The sequence below is a fragment of the Girardinichthys multiradiatus genome, chromosome 22 (assembly GCF_021462225.1).
Source record: "Girardinichthys multiradiatus isolate DD_20200921_A chromosome 22, DD_fGirMul_XY1, whole genome shotgun sequence".
Taxonomy (NCBI): Eukaryota; Metazoa; Chordata; class Actinopteri; order Cyprinodontiformes; family Goodeidae; genus Girardinichthys; species Girardinichthys multiradiatus.
The window spans coordinates 24,835,114-24,861,483 of record NC_061814.1 but is presented as its reverse complement, the minus strand read 5'-3'; the positions used below and the strand labels follow the sequence as shown (position 1 = coordinate 24,861,483).

Genomic DNA, 26,370 nt, shown 5'->3' with positions numbered 1-26,370 from the left:
TTATAGCATATTTAAATCATACATTGTTCACACTCATTTGCACCCGTTAGAAAGAACCTTAAAACAAATTCATCTTTAATTGCATGATCTCACTTTGAAAAACTGAAAATCCAGCCTTTAATTTGAGTACAATTAATCAGTAGGAAGGAAAATCACACGTTGGGGATTATTATAAGTATTACTACACTTACTACAGCCTATCGTTGCCATTAATACAGCACTTTGGCTGTGTTTTACTTCACCTCTCAGCCTTCGCCCTGAACCCTAAGCAGTTGTTTCTGTTGATAAGAGGATTGAGAAGAATGTGGCTTTCTAGTCCCTTTTTAATATTTAACATTTTTTACAATGACACTATGAGCCTAAGCAGTAGGAGCTGTGCCTATAAATCCACTCACAAAACTGTATATTTTCCCGGTTGACATGCGTTTAATTCCATTATAACCCCTGCGATGCAGAGTTCAAAGTCCTCCAGAATATGTTTGGTGTCAATGTTAATTATTGTTATTTAGCATAAGAAAAAGCAAGTCTAAAGTGTTTCTCAATCTAAAATATTTTACTATCATGCAAACTGTTGTTCATTATGTCTTCCACATTGGCTTTTAAAATAATATGGTTTTAAATTAAGCTTTTGAATATAAAGGGAAAAAAAACAATGTTTGTTTTTGTTTTTCATGCAATATCTGCGTCTTTCCACTTCAACAAGAGTTTTAAATCTATTTTTTATTTGGCTGTGGCCATTTGGTTTTCTTTTTTTTTTTTCCATAAATGAGGTATATTCAATTTAAAACATAAAACAAATCTCTGTGAAAGTTTGATGTTTTTCTTGACCTAAAATTGAAATAAAATTCTGTTTCCAACAAGCAAATTTCATACAGTGGTGTCATTTAGGTTGTGCGGCTTTTAGACAACTTTATTCAGTAGGAGCAAAACTGGCTCTTTAAATTGTAAAGGTTCCTGACCTCTAATATAAAATTGAAGTGACTGTGTAATATTTTGACATAAGTATACTCCCAGAAAGTCCTGGTGATTCATCATCTATTCCAGAGTGTCCCATTTGTCAGTTAAGGATATGGGATTGGGCAACTCTTGGAAACAACATTCCACAATGTTGAAGGGTAAGGACAGGGATCATTTACTATTCCTCTTTACACAATCTCTCTAGATCGTTCAGAGTCCTTAACTTCAGTTCACCTTATCGAGGAAAATAGATTTTTGTTCCTGGACAGCCACAACTTTGTTGATTTGGCTCTATGCTTTGGATCATTATCCTCTTTGATGACCCAGTTTCAGTCAGAGGACATCAGATGTTTATTTAAAACGCCCCAATATTTTGAAGGGACGCTCTGAGGAAATCACAAATCATCTAACATACTTTACAATGGACATCAAGTGCCTTTCCACACATTCATCAGGTGCAAACCCTGCCTGAAATGTCTATGGCTGAATTCTCTATATTTGTTTACAGACACAGTTCCGGGTAAAATCCCAGATTTATCAAACTCCTTACATTTATTTTTGTGTGGTGTAATGAGGACCAGATAGCTAAATAGTTATGTTACTGTTGTGGAATAAGAATTTATTTTAAGGCTTTTTATACATTTCAATTAGCGGTGCCAATAAAAGCGGATGGTACTGCAAATTCAGTATGGAGTGACTGCACCTACTGGTAAAATGTGGCTAACCAGTAGGAACCCACAGATTGTGAAGAAATGAAATCTGTATTTTTACAACTGAAATTGGTAAAATTACGCCACAGTTTATAAATGGGTTAAATAAAGTACCTTTTTTCTGTGATTGTATCTACTTATACATACTTATACATAATGGCTAGTAAAGACAGTACAACCATTGAAAGGATATGGTTGTTTTGTATGTATCTCTCTGAGATTTAAATATGAAAATATTCATCAGATCTTTAGACTACAGTGCCCTCCTGTACCAGGAGGATATAGATCCTATTCAACAAAAGAAAATAAGACAATAACTGATTTATTTAGTAAGTCCTCTGATTAAACCTTCCATTGTTAGAAAAACAGCTTTTTTGGCCGATATATGTGAAAGAATGAGTATCTGAGATTTATATTCTAAGCTTTTCATGTGGAATAATCTAGAAATGCAACGTTGTGACTTTATGGATCTGTAATTTTCACAGGAATGTTCAGTATGCACCAGCCAGGCCAATAGCTTTGAAACAAGAACTACTTCTAAGCTAATGCTCTAATGAACCCCTGGAATGACTGTTGTGGAGCAGTTTCTCCAGATCTCCTTTAATCGTTGAGCATTAACCAGGGAAAAGCGATTCTTATTAATCCGTCTGAATTAGATGGATCCTATAATTTCAGTTTGGCTCCATTGACTCTATGTACTCGGATCAGAACATCTGTGAGTGGGATTTATGTATGTATTGTTTTGTACCTTTCAGTGGGACACATGGTCACATGCTCCTATTGTTCATTATGACTCTTGTGACCAGCAGAAAACAGAGGCATTCTGTGGCTCAATGCTGACATCTCCTGCATGTTTTATTCCTCTCCCACTTTTGTTAATCCATGAGCTGGTTGTCTTTATCCTCTGTTACTCCTCTTAATAAAGCCTGTTCTTCCTCCCCACCCTCTCTCATCTGACAGGTGGATAATGCCAAAGTTCTCCACTATGTTGGAGCAGGCATCGCCTTTCCCACCAGCATGCTGTTTGTGTGCCTGCAGTCGGCGCTGACCTACCGACTGGCCAAGACCCAGGGGGAGTACTACTTGGCCCACCTCCGGCTCTGCATGACCCTGCTAGCCTTCGTGGGCTTGGTGCTCAGTATCCTTTTCAGCTATGCATAGATGGCACCCCACAAGTACTTCAGAGTAGTGACATGTCATGGAAAAGTAACACTGTGCACTGCCTTGACCAGACAAGCAACACAGTGAAACATGGTGGTGGCAGCATCATACTATGGGGTGACAGCAGTGACAGGACAGCTGGTCAGAACTGATGAGATGAGGGATGGTGGTAGGTTTATCCTGAAGAAAAATCTGTTAAAGGCCTCAAAAGGCTTGAGACCAGGGCAGAGGTTCGTTTTCCTGCAGGACATCAACCCTAAACATACAGCCAGAGCTACAATGGACTGGTTTAGATCAAAGTATACCCATGTATTAGATTGGCCTGATAAAAGTCCAGACCTAAATCTTTGGTAAGATTTAAAAATAGTTTTTCACAGCAATCTCCATCCATCTTGCCTGAGCTTGAACATTTCTCAAAGGATTCAAACGTGCAAAGCTGGTAGAGAGTCGCCCCCAAAAAAGACTGAAACGATGAAATTAAAGCTAGATTTAATAAGTGTTAATAGATGCAACTCTTGTAATATTTATTTGTATAAAGTGTTGATAACCATGCATCATTTTCTTTCCACATACTCCTATGAAATACATTGAAATGTGTGGCTATACCATGTCAAAATCCTGAGTATGAATACTTGCGTTGTGTTAATGTAGATAGCTTAAAGGTTTCTGTTGTGTTCTTGATTTTCCTTCACCACATTTTTCAGGCGGGGTGTTTTTCTGCCAGGAGAGTTTCATCCTGCAGCACGCCTCAGCCATCTTTGAATGGGTGTTCTGTGTCATCATTATGCTGTTTTATGGGACGTTTGCCTTCGAGTTCACCAGCATGTCAGGAGACACCATGGCGGTGCTGGCCCGGGGCAGGTCCATGGGACCTGCTGGGAGAGAACTGAAGCTGGACACGCTGGTTGGAATGGGAGGACAGTCGCATCAACCTGAAACCATGTCCATACTGTAGCCACTTCCTGAAGGTTCACTATCACTTTGTTTGATTCCTGTCAAACTCCGGCAGTCGGATGAGTTTTATTCTGCAGCTCCGGTAACATTCATGTGAAAAAAAAAAAAACAGGCTTGTACAGCAGCTGTTAGGAACTTGTTTGCATTTTGCACATTGATGAGGCGTGACCCCCAGTTTTCCCCTAACTCTATTCTGTCTTTATCGACCAGAAGGAGCAGATGGGAAGAATGTACTGGTCAAGCCCAGCTGTAAACTGTTTTACTTTGCAGCTTTGGACCATTTCATACCTGCCATCGTGCTTTCATTGGAGGCAGAAAAAGAGAGGCTGCAGGACAGCCTGGCTGATAGTATTACAGTGTCGAGACTGAGAGACAATATGTGAATGTTACAGAGGGAGTATGTTTCAATCAACCATGGAGAAAGAGCAAACTAGTAATTTACACAACAGTTAAGCCATATAGTATTATTAACATCCTGCTCTACAAAAAATCCCCTTATTTCTTCTCCACACCCAAATGCATTTTGTGTTTAAGCCAAAGATAAGTGCACTGCAAAGATAAAAAACCAAGAATATATATTTTTGAGGTTTTCCTTTAACCAAGTCGGAATAGAATTTGAATACTTTCTTTTTAGGATGCCATATTGGTGCCCTAATCTTTTATGCAGCTGCAAATCTGTGTTTCTTAAACTATTTTCTTAAGGTTTCTTTGGTACTCATGCCCAGAACACATGGATATTTTATTTCTGTATACAAAGTATACACCTAGTGCCTTACACAGTTAAATGCAAGAAATGATTTTAAATGAGTCTCCTTTTCTACTTTTTGTAAAAAGAAAGAAAAATATATGTATACCAGACAGACATTTAACCTAAAATAATTTTGCATTTAGCTGTTTTTTAGAATGAAAAAGAGCATTCAGTGACCAGATGCTTAAAAGCTAATTCAAGCCAGAGCACTTGGTTTATTGGGTTTAGTGATGAGACATAACATGTGTTTTCAGGTTCTAACAAAGGGCTGCATCCTATTATTCCCCGTTAAGGACAAGAAGAATGTCTTGTTTTAGTTTACTTGCTGGTTTTGTCTTTGTGGCTCGGAACATTACAAGGACTCCGGCTCATTTTTCTGGGGTTGCAGAACCAAGGAGAAAAAGGATGAATTATCGATCCCAAGACATGATTTTACAAAATAATCAGCCTGTGTAATTGGTGCTACCATTCTGCCTTCTCTTTGGCTGTAATATCTGATCTATTTATGCAATAAGACTGTAAGATCAGTCATTGATAGAGAGAAGGTCCATGTGAGTGCCAGGAATAACTACAGAAAAATGCAGTTAGATAACCGAAGACGGTAAAGTTACTGTTTGTTTTAGGGATTCAGTGTGGAAACTAGAAAAAGCAGGGGCGTCACTGCTGTAATACTTTAATAAGTAGGTTGTTGTCAACACTGCCATAAAATACAGATGGCCTCAAGTTGCCTTAGTGCCAGTATTTTGGAAGCAAATCTTTCAAACAGTAATTGACTTTCAGGCTGAATGTAAACTTTCAACAGGCCAGAGCTGCAGAAGCTCTTGCAGCTGCAATGAGCTGGAAGACAGAAAGTACACCAGCCGCACTGATCCGCTGCTGCCCTCTGCTGGTCAAGTAGATTATGACCGCTTCATGTGGAGCTCTTCGTCTCACTGATCACAGGCACAAGTCAAAAAATGCCAGGTGGTTAATTTTTCTTACATTTTATTTTAAATAGTTACAAGCCGTCTTACCTGAGCAGGCTCCCTTTGGTTTTACTACCAAATAATCCACTTTACACTACTTTTACAGTATGCATTTTCCTAACATATCACTGTAAGTCCATTCTAAATGCTAAGCTATTTGATGTTGCTGCGGTGCTGGTGCAGTGTGGACAAGAACTTAAGTGTTTAAAAACACTTATTTGTTGTTTATTCATCATAGTACAGTAGTAAATCACTTTCCCCTGCTCCACCTCCTCCTCCTCCTCTCATGTCACCATGTCTACTTTGTTGTCTTGTTTATGGATCTGTTGGATCTAAACACTCAGGAAACTCTTCAGACACCAGCTACAATGTTTAATTCAAAGCAGAATGAAACCTGCTTGCTTCTACCTTCTGTTGTATTTCATTATGTGTAGTATACGTGCTGCTTTTTCAGCCGATGTTAACAATGGTATAATAGATCTGTTTTGTAAATCAAGACTCAGTAATGTATAAAATATGTAGCTGTAATTTTAGCTTTTTTAACTGCAAGAAGCTTAAGAAAGTGTAGTGAGTATTACAAGTAAATCAGCTCCCTCATGCAATCAGTAGATCGTTGTGGAGAGACAAATTAGAATCTAGTATTCGGTACCCCGTTTACTAAATGGCAAAAAGCGCACCATGTGCCTTATGTATCATATCAATAACCAAAGAGCTGTAGGCTGCAAATTATATTTTTGATGCAAAGTGGCATGATTGCATGCATATCGTATGCCCTAATGCTCAATGAATAAAAACCTCACAAATCCAAAGTGTGAATGTGTGGGTTGCGGTTTGTTCTAAATTGGGCTTTTCATCTTAAAACAGCAGGTGATGCTTTTTTTATGTTGTTAAAAGGTGAATTTATGCTGTAAAAATCTACTGACTATTTGGGTACATCTTTTACTGCAATAGAGTAATACTGGTTGGTGTAATATTTTTATCATTGAGGTAAAGTATGTTTTTTTTTTTTACTTATTTTTACCGGATCTGTATCTGACAAATTAGAATAAAGTGTGTCAAATTGACCAAAGCGCTGTAGATTAAGGACACAAATTACAACAAATAACACCCAGACATTATTTAACCATCTGCCGTGACGGTCGTATTTATTTGGACTGTTGGTAAAGATCTGTAAAAAATCTTAAAATAAATAAAGGAAACTGAACCAATGAGGACTAACACCTCCATATGTGGTGTCCCTGCTCTACCACTGAGCGACGAGGCATCCAGAACTAATTGCTCCGAACAAAATCACTGTTGGCTCATTTATTCCACGCTGCCATTAAATTGTACAACCTATATTTGTTAACGTTTCAAAAAGGTTGGAGCATACACAGGGATGGATTTTTGTCCATTCCTCTTTACACATTCTCTAGATCATTCAGACTCCTCCCTTAAGCTATCTTCTCTTCTGATCACCCTTTTCTATACTGGATACTGTAATCTGCATTAAAAAGGGTTGATTTTTGTGTCTGGGCCACCACTGCTGTGTTGATTTAGCCACATGTTTTGGATCATTATCCTGCCATTGATGACCCATTTTGAATTTACTGGTAGAATTTATATTTAAAATCTCATGGTACACAATAGTTCATTATAGCTTGCACTCTAATAAAATCCCCATGGCTTCTGGAAGAAAAATTGACCCACAGCATCACAGATTCTCCACCATATTTAAGAATTGCCATGATGTGCCTTCCCACTTATCCTTTCTTTCAGACCTGCCTGGACTGTTTGACCGAAGCACAAGGATACAGTTAAAGTCCCAGTGGAGTGTGATAAACTCCATTCATCTAGATTTGTGATGGTAGCTCAGAAAAGGCTTTATGTTATTATTCTTTTCACGGTATCACTCTAAGAAACTGCTGAGTATGTAGATATGTAATGGATGTTATGGAGACCTGCCTGACTTGCATGGGATCTTTTTCTAGTCTCCTATTTTCAAGTGTCTAAACAATGGATCTGAATGCCATGTTATACATTTACCCAAGAGAAACAGAAACTCTGAACTACTCTAAAAAGCTGAATATGAAAGTATGAAGTAAATATGCTTCAGTTACATTTATTTTTAAAAATGGCTTGCTAGAGGTACTGATATTTATGCCACCATCATTTCTTACTATGGGACATTTCCTCCCAAAATAAATAAACTGAAATTAAAGAATGGAGTTTTCCAGAGTTGTAGTGGTATTTTAAACCTTTTACAAATCATTACTAGTTATGGCAGTAAATATTACCAGCACAGTAAATACAAGTAGTATTTAATTTAGACATGGCTTCTATTATATTAATATGACAAAGAAAAGTACATTTTTCTCCATCACCTCCTTCAGAATGAATCTGTTCTAGAAAAGGTCAGACAGTTGTTTACATCTTTACTCATTTTATTGTTTCATTATTTACATTGTCAATTTTCTCTGCCCATAAAGCAAGCAGAAGATGACAGATAGTTAACACCTCAAAATAGAGGAAAACCTCTTATATACACATACAGACACACTTAGTGCCTCTACAGTCTCTTCAGAGGGGTTAAATTACATTAAACAAAAATGACAACTCAAAATTAAAATGTCTGAATGCCCTTTTCCAATAAACCTCCCTGTTCTCCTCTAAATCAAAAGATTTAAAGCCATGACGCAGACATGGGGTTGCAGTGAACCCGAAAACAGTCAAAGATAATTCATTATGCAGCAAACTTACACATGCAGATAGGCAAAAAGGAGAGCAGTCTGTAAAAATGAAGGGAAATTCACATCTGCAACACAGCAGATTAGGTCAGGTTTGGAAATAAATTCAGACATTGCTGGTCCACTAAAGGATTTAGCTTCAGTTCTGTGTGCCACAAGGCTCTGTTTTCTGGTAGTTTCCTCAACTGAGTTACCCTCACAGAAGAAATGAAAAATGGAGATCTACAGTAGATAATCCCACCGAGTGGATTTTGTTGAAATAGAAACAATTTCCCTGTAACCTTTTGATAGCCAAGGACACACTGAGCAAAGGAAAAGGTGGTATCAATTATAAGACTGCAATGTTATTTTTAAACTTCATTTTTACACATGAAGTTTTCTTTTAAGATTAATAGTTATGGTTGTTTCATTGCAGTAAACTGCCAACTAAAAAACAATATTTCTCAGGTAGTTGTAAAGAAGTAAAAATCTTCAGAGTTTGTTTGTTGTGAAGCTGGTTTGGACCACCCATGCATTTTAAAGCTCTTCCCATGAAAGCATCTCCTAGCACTTGAATTGTCCTTAAACAACTTGAACTCAGCTTTATTTTTCCTAACTTTAGTTTTAGTAACCCATTCAGACATCAGGCAAGTTAAGATAAATTAATATACCATAAAAGGTCGAAGGTGAAGCTTCTATAAAAGCTTCTATTTATTACAGTCCTGTCAGCATGCAGTTTTCACAGGTTTTAAAAGGCTCTTTGGTCTGAATGGGTTGAATGTGCATCTAAAAGGGTCGGATGTTGCAGTCTATAAAGAGGCATCTTGTTCATTCTCCAAGATGGTTGATCGGGACAAGGAAGGTGGAGTTCTTAATAGACAAGCTCTTTAGGTACCTCCCAAGAAAACTCTGGTCGTCCAAAGTGGCCATACGCGGCCGTCTGCTGGTAGATTGGCCTCTTCAGCTCCAGATCCCTGAAAAGGATACAGAAGAAATGCGAAATTGGTTAAGATGAACTACTTTAAGGTTCCAAGTCTGTGGAGGCAAGAAAACCCTTCTGCAAGGCTCCCACGGTCACCTAAAAATATGGTGTTGCTACATGGCAAAAAATGCAAAACCTAATCCACAGCCAAGCGTTTAAATCTGAATTGTAAAGAAATGTGCATATCTCATACATAAATTGAACCAGACAGACTAAACATGGCCAACTTTTGATATCTTAAAAAATAATAAAGTTGCGTGTAAACAAACTTTCGTTGCCAGCTAGATAAAAATTAATTGAGCATAAATCAGACAACATAGCAGATATTTGAATGATTTCACATCCCAAAGCAGAAAAATGATCCTGAGGTAGTGTACCCACTTTGAAACTTCACATGACTTTATGGTAAACCCTGAACTATTTGCAGTGCGTTCTCCACAGCACTAGTCACAATAAAAAGGACCCTATAAAGTCAGTAAGGGGCAGAGGTCATCCACCTTTACAATTCAAAGAGGCTTTTTTGCTCTTGTTCCTGCGACATAAAGTTTGTTTAGACCTGAAAAAGTCTACTTAAGCCATTGAAAATAGATTATTAATCATGTTTTATAAATAAATACTATTTAAAATAGTTTTATTGTGAAATTATCAATCTATTGTCTGGTCTGCCAAAGCTTATCCTTACAGAGTTGCAGTTATCAATTCATCTAGACACAAAATCATGGATGAGACTAATTGACCTTGTGGTGTTTAAAGTTGGTTAATAAGGGCTAGTGTTCTGCAAGTTGTAGATGTTGCCCTGATTGAACAGACCTGAATCAAATGAATGGTTCATAATCAGGCATCTGCAGAGCTGGAGTGAAAGAGTAAGTAATTCTGCCATTTGAATCAGGTGTGGTGGAGCAAGGCCACAACTAAAACCTGGACGGTTCCAGTCCTTGATGACTGGAGACTGCAACCAACCCGGAGATAATCCCACAAAGATTGGAGATGCAGGATTTCATGGCCAATACAGATTTCAAGTTTTGTTTGAGGTCTTACCTGAAGATCAGTGTTTTGGGTTTTTCTTATATTTCTTTGAAAAGTTAAATAAGATCTAATGAACACAGATTTTTTTTTACCGTAGGACATAGAAAGCTGTGTGACTACCTGACTATGACTCCTGGGCGCAGATCAAAGTTCTTGTTGACTATCTTGAGCAGTTCTGACTCTGTTTTCTGGGAGGAGCCGTATGTGAACAAGGAGATAGACAGAGGATGGGCCACGCCAATAGCATAAGACACCTGAAAAAGACATGGACAAAAAACAAAATACATTTTAATCAGCAGAGCTATGAGTGATATACAGTGACCCATCTGGTCCTGGAAGCTCACCTGAACCAGGACTCTCCTGCACAGTTTGGCTTTGACCAAAGACTTTGCCACCCAGCGAGCAGCATAAGCAGCAGAGCGATCCACTTTTGAGAAGTCTTTGCCGGAGAAGGCCCCGCCGCCGTGAGCTCCCCAGCCTCCATATGTGTCTACAATAATCTTTCTGCCTGTAACACCAGCATCACCCTGATGGGCAACAAAAGTAGAGCATGAGCAAAAAAAAACTCAACAGATTTCTTTAAACGATTAATTTTGTGAAGAGAACAAGTTTATTTCTTGTTTCAACCTGTGGTCCTCCGATGACGAAGCGGCCGCTTGGCTGGAGGTGGTACACGGTTTTGTCGTCCAGATATTTAGCGGGAACCACAGCTTTTATCACCTGATAGGGGATATTTTACCAGTGAATTTGTACATCTGAATTTATTTCCAGAACATGCTTGTCTGAGCCCAGAAAGCTGAGAACCTTCTCTTTCAGGATTCTCTGCTGCTCCTCCAGAGAGACGCCATCGTCGTGCTGGACAGAAATTACGATGGTGTGAACTCTCTTAGGCACCACAGCTCCATCCTTCTGGTCATAATGTACCGTCACCTGTAGGACAAACACAAAGTTAAACGTTTGCATAAAGATGACATTTTCTCAGAATCTTGTTAAAGTTTCCTGCTCTCCAGATCAGGGGTCTTCATTCATGCTTCTATGGTATGTATTTATTAATTTAGAATTATTTATTTAGAAATGTTTGTGATTTTTCTTTTGTAGATGCAAAATAATAAAGATGTCCAGAAAGGAGGAAAAATGCTGGTTTAGTGTTTTTTAAGAGTGAACTACAGTGGCTGGGAAGTGCAAATGTCTACATGTTTCTTGTTAAATTGACAACAACCTGTGTTTTAGAGTCAGGGCGCAGCCAAAACACTGTGCCGTTGCGTCTGAGTTCAGCCATCTTTGCATTGAGCTTATGAGCTAGGACGATGGTAAGAGGCATGCACTCCTCTGTTTCATCTGTGGCATAGCCGAACATCAGACCCTGCAGAGGATAGACAGAGTCAGAAAAAATGCTAACTAAATTAAATTCTTTTAAAAAGTATTTAAAAACAATGCTAGAGTTGAAGCTCTTTAGAAAGTAACTGAATCAGTCATTGTATGTACCATACAGGCCACAAGAGACAAATCTTTCTGATTAACATTTACATTTCAGTTTTTCTGTACTTGTAGCATACATTAAACCCACTGAACACTGGACAAGATCTTTTGTATGCCTGTTTCCTGTCGCCCAGTCCTTGTCTGTATTGAGCTCAGAAAAGTATGTTAAAACTTTGCCATTTTTAGCTCATCTGTTCAGTCCAATTTTAGGGTTAGGGTCAGGGTTAGGGTTAACCCTATTATAGACAGAAGGCTGTGTGGGTTTTGTCTGTCTTTTAAACCAAATGGTGCTTGATCTTTTATTTCTCACAGCACAACTTTGACATTAAACCAACATCAAACCAAATGATGTGAATTAATTTTGTGAAGAGAACAATAATCCCACCTGGTCTCCTGCTCCTATGTCCTCTTGTTGTCTGTCAATGTGGACCCCCTGGGCGATGTCTGGGCTCTGCTGCTCCAGAGCCACTAGCACATTACACGTCTTATAGTCAAAACCTGCAGATGGAAAACAATGTAACTCAGAACTAAAGACACTACAAACATTATTCCTGGCTGCATTATATGTCATTTTCCTCACCTTTTTCAGAGTCGTCGTACCCAATATGTTTGATGGTATCCCTCACCACCTTCTGATAGTCCACGTTTGCCCGGGATGTGATCTCACCACAAAGAAGCACCATGCCGGTCTTACAAACAGTTTCTGTCAATCACAATGGACACATTAGAATCAGGATGATCTTCCCCTTGGTCCGTGCTGTGCTTTGGGGTGGCAGCTCACGGGCTTAGTGGGGGTGCCTACACCCCTCTCCCTTTGCAAGCACCTCCACGGAAGCAACTCCAACAACTTCTGCCTTTACTTCTGTGCACACATTCATAATGAAACATGTAGACATTCTCCAAATCAGAACTGAAATCTAGTCTAAACTCTGAAAATGCTGAGTTTAGGTACTCAGCTAAACTGACTTGTGCTGTTCTTTGTCAACAATAATACTAAAGCTGCTGTTGCACTGTTTCCTATCTTGCTATGCATGCTGGTGTGTTGGAAAAACACGTGTTATGTGGGTCTAAGCACGAGGAAATGAATGGAATTGTGTGGAATAATCAAGTGCGGTCATGTCTCGGAAATATGTCGCTTTTGAAGTGCTCCTGCTCTGAATAGTGCATGTAAACTGGGATTATAGGGTGGAATGCAGTGTTTTGCAGCTTCATGATTGAGTATGTCTCTTTTTTAATTTTAAATGAGCAACTGACCATCTGGGAATAAAATTGATGAGTGCTGAACGAATGAGTGCTCCATGGTGATCAGACAATTATTTAGCCAAATTATTCAACAAGTAGACTAAGTAAACAATTTCAACTGTGTTGTTTGAGATTGAGTGATGTTATTATTGGTTCATTGCTTGATATTTTGAGTCACAGTTACATCATATGATGACATATGTTGCAATGGTGCACATGTGCAGTTTACATGGCGTGTGAGAGTAGCGGTGCTCATACTGCAGACTTTTCTGACCTGTCCAAATGTGTCTGGCCTAGCAGGTAATACAACTGTGTATGCTGCTGTGTTAAATGCACAGGAAGGCGATTCTTTTTCTCCAATACCTTTACAATTAAAAGGCTGATACGCAACATTGTAGTTGACTTACCACAGGCCACTTTAGCATCTGGGTCATGCTTCAGATGTGCGTCCAGGACAGCATCACTGATCTGGTCACAAATCTTATCTGTAGAGGAAGTTACACGATTTAAGCTAAAACCATTCTTACCACCAGAGTAGATAAATAATATGCTGAGAAGGTAGCTAAACTGAGATTCCCAGGCTGATTTGCTTGACAAACCCTGATTCTTGTTTTTTAAGAGCAAATATGCTGCTTGCTGCAACTTCATTACTGTTGGTCTTGTGCAATATTAACAACATATCTTTTTCTTTTCTGCATTAATATTTGAAATTGAAGGTGTTTTGTGTTCAGCTTCTGTGTGAGTCTGAGTGCAGCAGCAGAGGGGGACAATGCCCCACCAGCTACCCCATTCATCCCTCTTTGTATTCCCGCTGAAGCAACGTGATAAACAGGTTACATCAGAAACAACCCAACATCTGGCTGGATGGACTCTGCAGGACCTCAGCTTGTCGACAGTTTTGGAAAACTATCTAGTGTTGGACAGAAAGAGCATCAAAACTGCTCAAACTTTGTGGGACCATTGAAAAAATAACCACTATGTGTGGGAAAAGTCCAGACTTTGAAGTGTGTTATCAGCTGCTGCTGCTTTCTATGAAGACCACAAACTTCTGCGAATGAAAAAAAAAGATCTACTAAGGCACACGTTAAGCATAAAGGTGATCAGAAATGTTTAATACAAAACTGACAGCTTAATGTTGCACTTGTGGTTTACCACAGAGCTGCATTTACTGATTATTGATTCTGCAGAGGACTTTGTAAGATTACATATTTGTGAAAGGATTACAACACATTGACAGGGGGTGGCCTTCACTCACCCCAGCGTACAAGTCAGAGTGAACTTTAGTTTTCACCTTCTAGGCTCCAAGTTGAACAAGATTTCCTGTAAATGGCACCTAACTCTGGCTTCTTTTTTTATTGAGCATGCAACTTTACACCAGGCTTCTGCACATGCATCTGCTGTCCCATAAGTGAAAGACGAGTGGGTCGTAAACACATGTTGCTGTGAATGAAATGCCAAACATGCCTTAAGAGTAAAGGCCCAACTCTGTAGAGTGATTTTGAGCATGAGTTCAATCTAAAACACCACAGTTTTATTATAAATTAATAAGAAAATTAAGGTTCAAATGTAAAATTACCCTTTTTAGTTACAAAAATAGATATTTAACAAGTTCCAAAGCATTTCTGTGCTTGAGAAAATCTGATTTTACAATTGGCACATGTAAATTCAATTAAAGACTCACCTGGATGTCCCTCTCCCACTGATTCTGAGGTGAACATGAAAGAACCATCTTCCAGTATATCGCTCATTGTTTCCTGCAGGAACTGTTACTCTGCAAGGTTCCTTAATTTCCACTAGAGAGACCTGAAGACAGCTTTAAAATCCTGCTGCTTCTCTACACCACAGTAAGGAGGAGCTGGAAGTCACGAGCCCTGCAGCCAAAAGAAAGTCTGTCCGGCAAAACTCCACGTCTGGGTCCACATGGCTCAATATATACGGCTTAGGGGGGCACGCGCAAATGCACACACTCTCTGTCACTCTCTCACACACACACACACACACACACACACACACACACACACACACACACATGTCACGTGAATCCATATAGTCCACTCCAGGGGTAGGTGGATGATGGGTGGGCAGTTCAGCTCACAGAAACGGCTTGTTAACCCTTTGTGTACAGCATGATGCTCCAATGTGTGTTTACTATTTTTAAACTACCTAATGTAAATTGAAGTCCCTTCTCCATCACATCTGTAGGAAAGCAGCTCCCTTTGCTGGGGCTCAGCTAGGTTGGGCCAACCTATATTCAGAGGTGGAGAAAGGAGAAGATGGTTGCTGTCAGCAGCAACAGAAATGATTTAATTGCTCATGCTTACGTCACATGAGCAAAGTTCATTATTTGTGGTAGTGATGAAAGAAAAGAAAGCACAAAAAGAGATGAACCTGCCATGGAGATGTGAATATAAAACTTTTAGTGTTGTAACTTTTATAAAGCTAAACAGTCTTTTTGGACTTCTGAAGCTATTCTAGGATTTTTGAAGCAATAATTATAAACACAAAATAGTTTAATGTTCTTATTTTTGCTCTTAGAAACAGCATTAGTGATGGTTACATGAGTACATTTGATAAGTATATTTCCATAGTAACTGTACATATCAATAAGGCAATTTTTCATTATTTAAATGTGTTTTTAAATTGTTAGATAGTGCAGTCAAAATGCCTTGTGAACAATAAATGTTTGGGATATAGTCAGATTCAAGCTTATTATGGATAAGTAATAAATGATGTCATTGACTTGAGTTTTTCATATACAATGCTGTCATAAATTTGTTATTCTTGATAACTGTATTACTGTATGCATAAATTTGAATGCAGAAATAAATGTTTAATGTTTCATTAGAGGGGGAAGTTATCATGTTTTGTCAACGTAACGATAAATAATGGCTATTAATTATTAATATATTAAAACAATGAATGGAATTTTGTTCTGTCCATCTAAATCTGTTTCCCCATTTGTACCTATTGGATCTACTTTTTCTTACCAGCTTCCTTAAGCTGTCTACCTTCTCTTACCTAATGTAGTGCTAAAAGTAAACATAATAAGATGAGTCCTCTACAGCAGATGTTCACACTGATATGCTATGTAAAAATGGTTAAACAAAAAAGATACCTGTGCTGTAATATCATAACTATTAGATAAACATGCATTTTACATTAAAAGTCTGCCTTCTTCTAAAGAAAGGCCCATCTTTAATATTTGGTGGAATGTGAATTTTACAGCATCATAAAAATATCAATGTTAAATACTTAAATCGATGCTTCACCTCAGTTTAATGAAGTTAGAAATGTTCAGTCACAGCCAGTAATTAGGTATGGTGCAAACAGTCATCTTTTGTCTACATGCTGTTTTTCATCCAATGCCAGCCTAAGGCTCTCATTTTCATAGACGACTGCAGAATACATTGAGCCATTTCCTGAGAGAAGATCAAATAACAAAGATGTATCTTTCAGATATTTCGCTGGCTTTCAGTGTATTCACTGTGACTGTGTTTTTGTAGAACATCAAAAATTGTCCAAGGCTGCAGGTAAATCACATGGGGAGGCATGAGCAAAAAACACACCTTTGTAGAGTCAGTCGTACAACTTTAGAGCTTAATGTTTGCCATCTGTATCAACTAAAAATATGGGGCCATGTAAATGTATTCACACACCTTGAACCTGTTCACATTTTGTCACAGCTACAAACGTTTAGTTGCAAAAAAGTTTTAAAATCATGAATAATTTTCCTTCAACTTGACAATTAGTCACTACTATGTGTTGATCTGTCAATTAAACTCCCAATAAAGTAGATACATTAAAGCTTGCGGATATGACGTGAAAAAAAGAGGCTTAAATATTTTTTAAAGGCACTATAACTGATCCCTACCGACTGTAACATAAACAGAAAGAAATACGTTTCTCCATCATCTGGCTCTAATTTCAGTTTTGGAACACCTTGTGAAATGGGACGAGAATTTTAGGCAGTTCTTTAGAGATAATAAAGAACAAAACTTTCTTCACAGCTTTAGGGCCCTCTATAAAACAGATGCAATTTAACAAAATGTTTTCTGTGGACCTTTTGAAATTTTTAAACAGGTGAAAGTGGTCCAAAATTTGTTGTGAAATTACTTGTTGAAAGAAAAAACGGGAATTATTATTCACATAGACAAATAAGAAAAAAGAAATTAAACCCAGGATTGAGGAAATATGCTGGCCAAAATGTAACGGGTAAACATTTAAAGTTAGCTTGCTGAAAACTGACATAAAAATCAAACTTTTTTAAAAGGTTAGGAAGTAAATAAAAGTATCTTGGCATTAAAATGACTAAAATGGTTTTCCCAAAAAAATATAACAGAAACAGAGTGAAATACTGTAGAAAAATATAATAATAAACAAACAGCTAAACAAATGAAGCAAATATTTGAAATAATGATTGTAAGATGGGCAGAGATAAAAAGCAAAACAAGAAAAAAATTAAATAATGTGTAAAAAATATTATTTTGTTTTCCAGCTACATTTGTAGTTTGGTATTCCCCTACAGACGTTTTGCATAATTCGGATGTTTTAAAAAAACTACCTTGCCATTAAATATATTTTTAGTCCTTATTGTAGCTTCTAATCTCAGCCATGTTGTGTGTAAGAGAAGCCACCTGTACTGGTTTCTGGTTTTTGGTTTCTGTTTCCTGTTTCATGACAACACATGTCAATCATATATCATGACAATAATTTGTATTACATTCGTAAAGCATTCAAATACTGGGAAGCTGTGCAGTCACTTCCCAAGGGTCATACAACAAAGCCCCTCTAAATAGCCTGTAGCAAAAACCCAACGGTCAGAGGCAAATATCAATAAAAGAACAAAAACAATAATCCAAAACTGCTCTGCTATTTTGTCTATCTAAATGCTGAGTACAGTTTAGGCGGAGGTTGGTGGTTTTAACTAAACTTGGTATCAAAGACGATTACTCGATGTTTGTTGGGAAAAGAAGGAGGTTCATCATTCTTCACCGACCGCCATTTTGAACTACACAACAACTAGATCAGACCTCATAATTAATGGTAAGATATATAAAAATGATGCTGCATGATAATGTTAATATCAGTGGGTTGTGATAAAGACTATTGTTTTCTCTAGATATAGTTTGTTCATTTCAGAGAACAATACCTTTTTACATTCTAAGTAGTTAGTGCAGGACACCCAGTGGTTACACTGCTAACGAGGAGCAATATTTCTGGGATTCAAGCATACTACAACTGCTACTAAAATGGTTAGCTAATATATCACATTTCACGAGTGTCATACTGATCAAAGAACAGTCATAAATGACTCAGCTGATCAAAATTACTCACACTTCTTAATTTGTTCACTATACTTTAACAGTGTTTGTATAAACATTTAAAAAATGTTAATGTTACATATAGTGCCAGTCTATAAACCTGGGTATACCTACTAAGTGAAAGAAAAAGCTTCAGGAACCTCTCTTTAAATATGATGTCGGTATGTGGATGTTTCTGTCAGAGTCTTTTTACCTGAATCTAATCTGCTACTGCTGGATAAAAACACTGCCAAGCCACACTGGTTTTATGTATGCAAACATTGAACACCCTCTGAAATACAGACTACGCTTTGCATGAAAGCACCTGTTAATGATTTTCAGGGGACAGGACCTTTTTTTTAAAACTCCGACAAGATTGTTCTGCTCATGCTGATATAAGATTACTGATATCAGAGTTCAGACCAGTTGAAGTCTGAGGATCATGAGGAGGGTGAAGACTTGTGTGCATGGAAAGGATACACAGACTTTTAAACAATTATTATATAATTAATTCAAGCTGATAAGATTTTAGTACACTAAAGTACAATATAGTTGATTTTTTTTGTCATAATGCAAATTTACTATTTAGTATTATCATCAATTTAAACCAATAAGCAAAATTATTCATAAGCCTTTTTCACATTCTGGCATGTTACAAACGCCAACTTTAATGTATGTTATTGGGATTTTATGTGATTGACCATAATTGTGAATTGGAAGGGAAAGAGACACACAATCCATTATCTGGAAATGTCTCCACTGACACATGGTGGTGGTAACATCATGCTATGTGGATGGAGTTGGGAAGATGGAGCTATTAACAGCTCAATCCAATAAATAAAAGAGTTGCTGATGTTACTTCAGCAAAATGTGGCTCCACAAAATATTGGCTTATGGGGTCAAATGCATGCAAGACTTTTAATATTTTTATTTGCAAAAATGTTTTGACAATTGTAATTTTTCTGCTTTATAATGATGCATTTGTTTGTGTCTCATACAATCCCAATAAAAGACATTGCATTTTGTAGCATGATATGTGAAATAAAGAGATACAGATTTCTTCTGTTTTTGCTTTTTTGTCATGCTCTAACGTTTCAGATAATCATGCAAATTAATATCAGACAAGGATAACCTGAGTAAATAAAAGATGCAGTTTTTAAATACAAACGTAATTTAGTTTGGTGGAAAAAGCCACCAAACTAAAGTGTAAATTATTCTTTCACAGCACTGATGTTCAAGGGGTACAAAAGCTTGTTCAAGCCCCTTGATGTTACTGTGTCACAATAAACACCGCCAAGTTTAAATTTAAATACCTCATCAGAGGCCACATGAGAATTCGCCAGGCTTGACAGAACAGGACAAGATAAGGGTCCGTTTGCAGCCTCAGGGGCCGTAAACACCTGTTAGACTTTCATCAAGTTCAAGGACACTCATTTTTCACCCACAACTTCCCTCTCTGGGCTCTGAGCTAGCCTGGCATCTAACCAGTTTCATCTGGAGCAGACAGAATAAGTGGGATCGCATCAAGCTGGCATGTAAACTGCATGGCTGAAAGACTGGGGGGCGACTGGAACATGTTATATAGTAGTTAGCTGACAACAAACAAAAGATAAACACAAGATAAAATCACAAACTAGCAACAGGACTTTTATAATCCTGGGCATTCTTTCACGTCTAATCACTTTGGTTTCTGATTGGCTTCAATAGCATAAAAAGAAGTTGATAAGTCAACCAATGCTTTTGAGCAGAAACTCTTTATAGTAGGTGGGGTGCAAATCCTTTGCTGTGATTGGTTGTCAGTCCCACAAGCTCAATGCCAAAGCTGATCTGGTCCAAATAGTGGATGTTAGTTATTTGTTTATTTGTGTGTTACTGAGAGATAAGGATACGCTCAAACTTTGCACTGTCGTATTTTTGACTGTTTGGTGAGTTGTAAGCAGAAATCTCCCCTTTTCTCATTCTAGAGTGCCTGGCAAAAGTTTTAATCCCCCTTGGCATTTTTTGTGTTTTGCTGCATCACAACCTGGAATTAAAATGGATTGTTTGAGAGTTTGCACCATTTCATTTACAGAACATGCCTACAACTTCAAAGATGCTTTTTTTTTTAATGTGAAGTAAACAAAAAACAGGGCAAAATAACAGAAAATTTCATTGTACATAACTGTGCTGGGTGACAGGTGCGACTTGTTCCACTGATTACCATGAGGAGTACTTAAGCAGGAGGCTGCCAGCACTTCAATGCGAGTGTTTTGCCACCAGTGGTACAAACTCGAGCCACACTCTAAGTCTATGCTTTGTTCTTCGACCTTCGATTAACTTTGTTTTAGCTCTTCTGCAGATTTTGAAAGCCTATGCTTTGGATCTATGTCACTGAGTTTCTGACTTCGGTTTTTGGAAGCTATTCTGGATGATCAAGGCTGTCTACGCTTTGAGGATTGCATATTCTATCTTCTGTCTTCGCTTGGATTCGCATCAAGCTGGCAGCTTTGCTGCTCTATACGTCTCCTGAGCCAAGCCACAAGCGTACCCTGTCCACCCTCCAACGTAAGCCACCACACATCAAACTAATACCTTTGCTCCAAGCTCACACTGAACAGCACCAAGTGAACTCTCTACAGATATTCCTGCCTAAGACCTGGATCCTGAATCTCATTCCCCCTGGCGACCTAACCACTATTATACAGTAAACCGATCTCTGCATCTTGTTAATCATGTATTCTTAGTTCCGTTATCCCTTTCGTTACCCGTACTCATCCATTCTCTTCACTTCTCTCCCTACAGTGAGATTCTTGTCAGTTTCGTTCCTGTTTATGTTTTTTCAATAAAACAGTCTTTATTTTACTTTCTTCTCCTGAGTGTTCTCTGTATGTGGGTCAGAGCTATTTCGAATACAATGACAGAACACTCTCGCCAACAAGACCCAGCAGAAGCACTCAGGAGAACTCTCGCTGATTCCAGATTCAGTTTCATGATTCCTCTCTCCGTTCCCTAACAGAACAGCAACATCAAACCAATCAACAGTTAGGACAGATCGCCACCATGTTACAACAAACGCTAGGTACTTCATCCACCACTCCAGCAGATAGCGCTACTGTGTTTCCGGATTCCCCACAGTCATCCCATTTTTGTGACATCACTTCCCCTAATCCAGAGAAATTCTCTGGTGGGGTAGGGAATTGTGGGGGGTTTTTGCTTCAGTGTTTTTTAGTATTTAATCGATCCCCCCACTCTTTCCTCCATGATAATGTGAAGATTTGTTATATTATTGGATTATTGACCGGCAAAGCTTTGCAGTGGGCTGAAGCCCGGTTCCATGATTGCAGGGAGTTTGGTGTTACTTTTGATGACTTCGTTAAAGAATTTAGGAAGACATTTTCGTCTGTATTAGATAAATCCAGTGCTGGCCGACAGTTGAGGGCCTTAAAACAACGTAACAGACCCATTACAGAGTTTTCAATTGATTTCCGTACATTGGCAGCTACATCTGGCTGGGATAATGAAGCTCTTAAGATGACCTTGTTGCATGCCTTAGACGATCCACTAAAGGATGAACTAACCATGGTCGAGGAGCCTCCTACTTTAGATGAGATTATTTCATTAGCAATCAGGATAGATAACAGAATAAGAGAAAGAAGGAGAGCCAGAGCAGAAAGGACAAATTATCATCCCCAGTTAAGGAGTATTCCTCCACCCGTTGTCAAGGCCTCATCCTGGCAATTAGTTACCGAGCCCATGCTGTTAGGAGGTACCCGTCTATCTTTTGAGGAAAGACAGAATCGCAGAGTATCTAAGCAGTGTTTTTACTGTGGGTCCGCAGATCATTTGGTAGCTACCTGTCCTGCCTGTCCCGGGCCGTTAAGACAGGGTCCACCGGCTTTGAAGGGGGGTTGGTAGAGAAAGCCCAGAATTGTAAAGTCCCCAGATTCAGCTTGCCTGCTACTCTTTTAGTTGGTCAGCGTACATTGACTGTTTCTGCACTTATAGACTCTGGCTGCGAACAGCATCTTTTAGATTTAGCTTTGGTAAACCAGGCAGGTTTAGAAGTGGAATCGCTTGAATCGCCACGTTCTGTTCTAGCTCTAGACCGAAAGAGACTACAACAGATAACTCAACGAACTTAACCAGTAGAACTATTGTTATCAGGCAATCATAGAGAAAAAACATCCTTTTTTGTTTTTCCAGTTTCTCAAGGTTCTCTAGTGTTAGGATTTCCCTGGTTACAGCAACATAATCCACATTTAGACTGGTCAAAATGTCGCATAGAGTCCTGGTCCGCCGAGTGCCATTCATCTTGTCCTAGGTCAGCTTTTTCACCTAGTCCTCCTCCACAGGTTAGCAGTGAGGACGAGAGGATCGATTTGACTCAGGTACCTCTAGAGTACATGATCTTAAGGGAGTGTTTATCAAAACTAAGGCCCTATCCTTACCTCCTCACACACCCTATGATTGCGAAATTAATCTTCCCAGTGCACCTCTGCCCTCTAGCAGACTCTACAACATTTCACGTCCTGAGCAGAAGTCTATGGAAGATTATATAAATGATTCCTTATCTGCAGGCATTATTTGGCCTTCCTCATCACCAGTAGGAGCGGGTTTCTTTTTTGTAGGGAAGAAGGATGGTTCATTGCATCACTGTATAGACTATAGGGGCCTAAATCAGATCACCATTAAGAATAAGTACCAACTTCCCCTCATCACCTCTGCCTTTGAACCCGTTTATGGTGCCATGGTTTTTTCAAAGTTAGATCTTTGTAACGCTTACCACTTGGTCAGGATCCGCCAGGGGGATGAGTGGAAGACGGCATTTAAAACGCCGTTGGGTCATTTTGAGTATTTGGTCATGCCCTTTGGACTATGTAATGCTCCTGCGGTTTTTCAAGCTTTGGTCAACGACGTTCTCAGGGATTGTTTGAACATTTTTGTCTTCGTATACTTGGATGATATACAGATTTACTCTAAGAATATGCAGGAGCGTCGCAAACAATGATCGTCAAGTCCTTCAACGCCTTCTGGAGAACCGCCTGTTCGTAAAAGCCGAGAAGTGTGAGTTTCACCAGTCATCAGTCACCTTCCTGGGCTACATCCTTGAGGGTGGACAGGTACGTTCAGATCCAGAAAAGATAAGAGCTGTACTAGACTGGCCGGTGCCAGACTCACGCAAGTCTTTACAGCGTTTTTTGGGATTTGACAATTTTTACAGACATTTCATCAAGGACTATAGTCTCATTGCTGCACCACTAACTGCTCTGACTTCTGCTAAGATCTCTTTTTCCTGGTCATCTGAAGCAGACGCAGCTTTTTGTGCTCTCAAGGAGAAGTTCTCTCGTGCCCCCAACTTGGTCCATCCGGACTCCTCAAGACAATTTATCCTGGAAGTTGATGCCTCAGACGTCGGAGCAGTGCTGTCACAGAACTCTGAAGATGGGAGACTTCATCCTTGTGCTTTCTTTTCTTGCAGGTTCAGCAATACGGAAAGGAATTATGACATTAGTGACAGAACTGTTGGGAATAAAATTGGCCCTTGAGGAGTGGCACCACTGGCTTTAAGGGGCCAAACATCCCATCCAAGTCTGGACTGATCACAAGAACTTGGCCTACCTACAGTCAGCCAAAAGGCTGAACCCACGTCAGTCTCGCTGGTCCTTATTTTTCTCTCGTTTCGACTTATGTATCTCTTTCAGGCTGGGACCAAAGAATACTAAGCCTGATGCCCTCTCCAGACAATTCGCCACAGACGATTTGGTGAGGGAACCTGCACCCATCATACCGCCCAGTTGGACGGTCGGGGCATTTAGATGGGAGATTGAGGAGACTGTGTTAAAGGCTCAGCAACAGGAGCCCAATCCTGGCAATGGGCCACCTAACCGTATCTACATCCCATCTACAGTACGAGCTCTATTAATTAACTGGCTGCACACAGCAAGGTTTTCGGCTCATCCAGGTGTTAGTAGAAATATTGCATTGGTTCAAAGGAGGTTTTGGTGGCCCACATTACATAAGGATGTGAAGGAATTTGTTCAGTCTTGTGCTACTTGTGCTAGGAATAAGTCTTGTAACCAGCCTCCTGCAGGTCTTCTTCAACCACTAAGCATCCCAAGTCATCCCTGGTCTCACATAGCTTTGGATTTTGTTACTGGTCTTCCCCTCTCCTCAGGTATGACAACTATTCTCACTATTGTGGACCGTTTTTCTAAGGCTTGCCATCTCATCCCTCTCAGAAAACTTCAGTCAGCCCTTCAAACCGCCAAACTCCTCACTAAACACCTTTTTTGTCTCCATGGAATCCCACAGGACATCTTGTCTGACCGAGGTCCACAGTTCATTTCGCAGGTTTGGAAACAGTTTTGTTTACCTCTCGGAGCCAGGGTTTCATTAACTTAAGGTTACCACCCACAGTCTAATGGTCAGACCGAAAGGTGTGCTGGGTGACAGGTGCGACTTGTTCCACTGATTACCATGAGGAGTACTTAAGCAGGAGGCTGCCAGCACTTCAATGCGAGTGTTTTGCCACCAGTGGTACAAACTCAAGCCACACTCTAAGTCTATGCTTCGTTCTTCGACCTTCAATTAACTTTGTTTTAGCTCTTCTGCAGATTTTGAAAGCCTATGCTTTGGATCTATGTCACTGAGTTTCTGACTTCGGTTTTTTGGAAGCTATTCTGGATGATCAAGGCTGTCTATGCTTTGAGGATTGCATATTCTATCTTCTGTCTTCACTTGGATTTGCATCAAGCTGGCAGCTTTGCTGCTCTATACGTCTCCTGAGCCAAGCCACAAGCGTACCCTGTCCACCCTCCAACGTAAGCCACCACACATCAAACTAATACCTTTGCTCCAAGCTCACACTGAACAGCACCATGTGAACTCTCTACAGATATTCCTGCCTAAGACCTGGATCCTGAATCTCATTCCCCCTGGCGACCTGACCACTATTACCCAGTAAGCCGATCTCTGCATCTTGTTAATCATTTATTCTTAGTTTCATTATCCCTTTCGTTACCTGTACTCATCCATTCTCTTCACTTCTCTCCCTACAGTGAGATTCTCATCAGTTTCGTTTCTGTTTAAGTTTTTTCAATAAAACAGTCTTTATTTTACTTTCTTCTCCTGAGTGTTCTCTGTATGTGGGTCAGAGCTATTTCGAATATAATGACATCAGCTCCTTCATGTTGGATCGTTTTTGCTTGTGAACAGCAATATTCAAGTCCAACCAAAGATTCTAAATTGGATTGAGGTCTAGACTTGGATTAGGTCATTGTAACACGTTTGAATGTTTCCTCTATACCCCTCCGGTGTTACTTTAGTAGAATACTTAGGGTCCTTGTCCTGATGGAAGGTGAACCTCTGTCCTAGTCTCAAAGCACAGGCAGACTGGCACAGGTTTTTCTCTAGAATGCCCCTGTATTGACCACCATACATCTTTTCCCTCAACTGGGACAAGTTTCCCAGTTCCTTGGTTTTCATGGTGGGATGCCTTTTGCTTAGTGGCATTGCAGCTTAGTGGTGTGTTCGTATTGACATGTGGCACTTAGATTACACAGGTGGACTTTATTTCACTAATTAAGTGACTTTTGAAGATAATTGGTTGCTCCAGAATGTTTTAGGGGCTTCATAGCGATGGGGGTGGATACATGTGTGCATGCCAATTTTCAGTTTATTCTTTTTTTTTTTTAAAGATATTTTTCTCATTTCACTTTACCAACTTACACTATTTTGAGCAGATCCATCACATACAATAATATTTAAGACATTTAAATTGCAGGTTGGAATATGAAGAAATCGGTAAAAAGCCTTACAAGGCATTGCAAGTCCAACATTGATTTGTTTTGTTTCAAAGTGGATGCTTTGAAATTGTTTAAACAAGAGTCTGTGCAGGACCATATTTAAAAATAAATGAACAAGCAGAGCAGCCAGAGAGAGCACAGCAGCTGGGCTAAAGGAGTGTCACACTATCCCCTCTCTGTTCCAGCCCGTTTTGGACCTTCAACACATTCCTGAGTGAAGCTGCCATGAATGAATGAAATATTACTAATGTATACATCCCGTAGTCTTCTCAGAATTTGTAAGGGAGCAATGCAGCAAAACCAAACAGATTCTCCAGTTGACTCATTTACAAAAGATACACAGCTAAAAATTTAAAA

At 39.2% G+C, this 26,370-nt stretch overlaps 2 protein-coding genes across 4 annotated transcripts in view; one reads left to right on the top strand and one right to left on the bottom strand.

Annotated features, from left to right (window-relative positions):
- The window catches only part of zgc:154058 (Transmembrane protein 150A-like), a 33,270-nt gene extending 26,966 nt beyond the window's left edge, over positions 1-6,304 (top strand). For both annotated transcript variants that reach the window (XM_047351673.1, XM_047351674.1), the window contains exons 7-8: positions 2,628-2,805; positions 3,533-6,304. In XM_047351673.1, coding sequence (XP_047207629.1) covers positions 2,628-2,805; positions 3,533-3,783 — 429 coding nt within the window. In that variant the 3' untranslated portion in view covers positions 3,784-6,304. The remainder of the gene's footprint in view (positions 1-2,627; positions 2,806-3,532) is intronic.
- Positions 6,305-7,900: 1,596 nt separating this feature from the next.
- Positions 7,901-14,854, bottom strand: mat1a (methionine adenosyltransferase I, alpha). Of its 2 annotated transcripts, XM_047351671.1 has the most exons (10): positions 14,611-14,851; positions 13,337-13,414; positions 12,268-12,390; positions 12,073-12,185; positions 11,428-11,571; positions 11,013-11,138; positions 10,836-10,928; positions 10,553-10,735; positions 10,329-10,462; positions 7,901-9,174 (listed from the first exon to the last, which is right to left on the bottom strand). In XM_047351671.1, exons 1-10 carry the CDS (start codon positions 14,675-14,677, stop codon positions 9,072-9,074), a joined length of 1,164 nt encoding a protein of 387 aa, XP_047207627.1. In that variant the 5' UTR covers positions 14,678-14,851; the 3' UTR covers positions 7,901-9,071. The 2 variants fall into 2 exon arrangements, with proteins under 2 accessions (XP_047207627.1, XP_047207628.1); XM_047351672.1 differs by lacking the exon at positions 7,901-9,174 and having other exon boundaries at positions 10,325-10,462; positions 14,611-14,854.
- Positions 14,855-26,370: the final 11,516 nt, after the last annotated feature.

What these genes read in the sequence shown, in the direction of transcription:
- mat1a (XM_047351671.1), bottom strand. Translation starts at nt 14,677, where the DNA reads ATGAGCGATATACTGGAAGATGGTTCTTTCATGTTCACCTCAGAATCA. An exon ending in AGATGCTAAAGTGGCCTGTG is followed by an intron (nt 12,391 to 13,336) that starts GTAAGTCAACTA and finishes TGTGATTGACAG; the next exon opens with AAACTGTTTGTAAGACCGGC. An exon ending in GCCCTGACTCTAAAACACAG is followed by an intron (nt 11,139 to 11,427) that starts GTTGTTGTCAAT and finishes TTTGTCCTACAG; the next exon opens with GTGACGGTACATTATGACCA.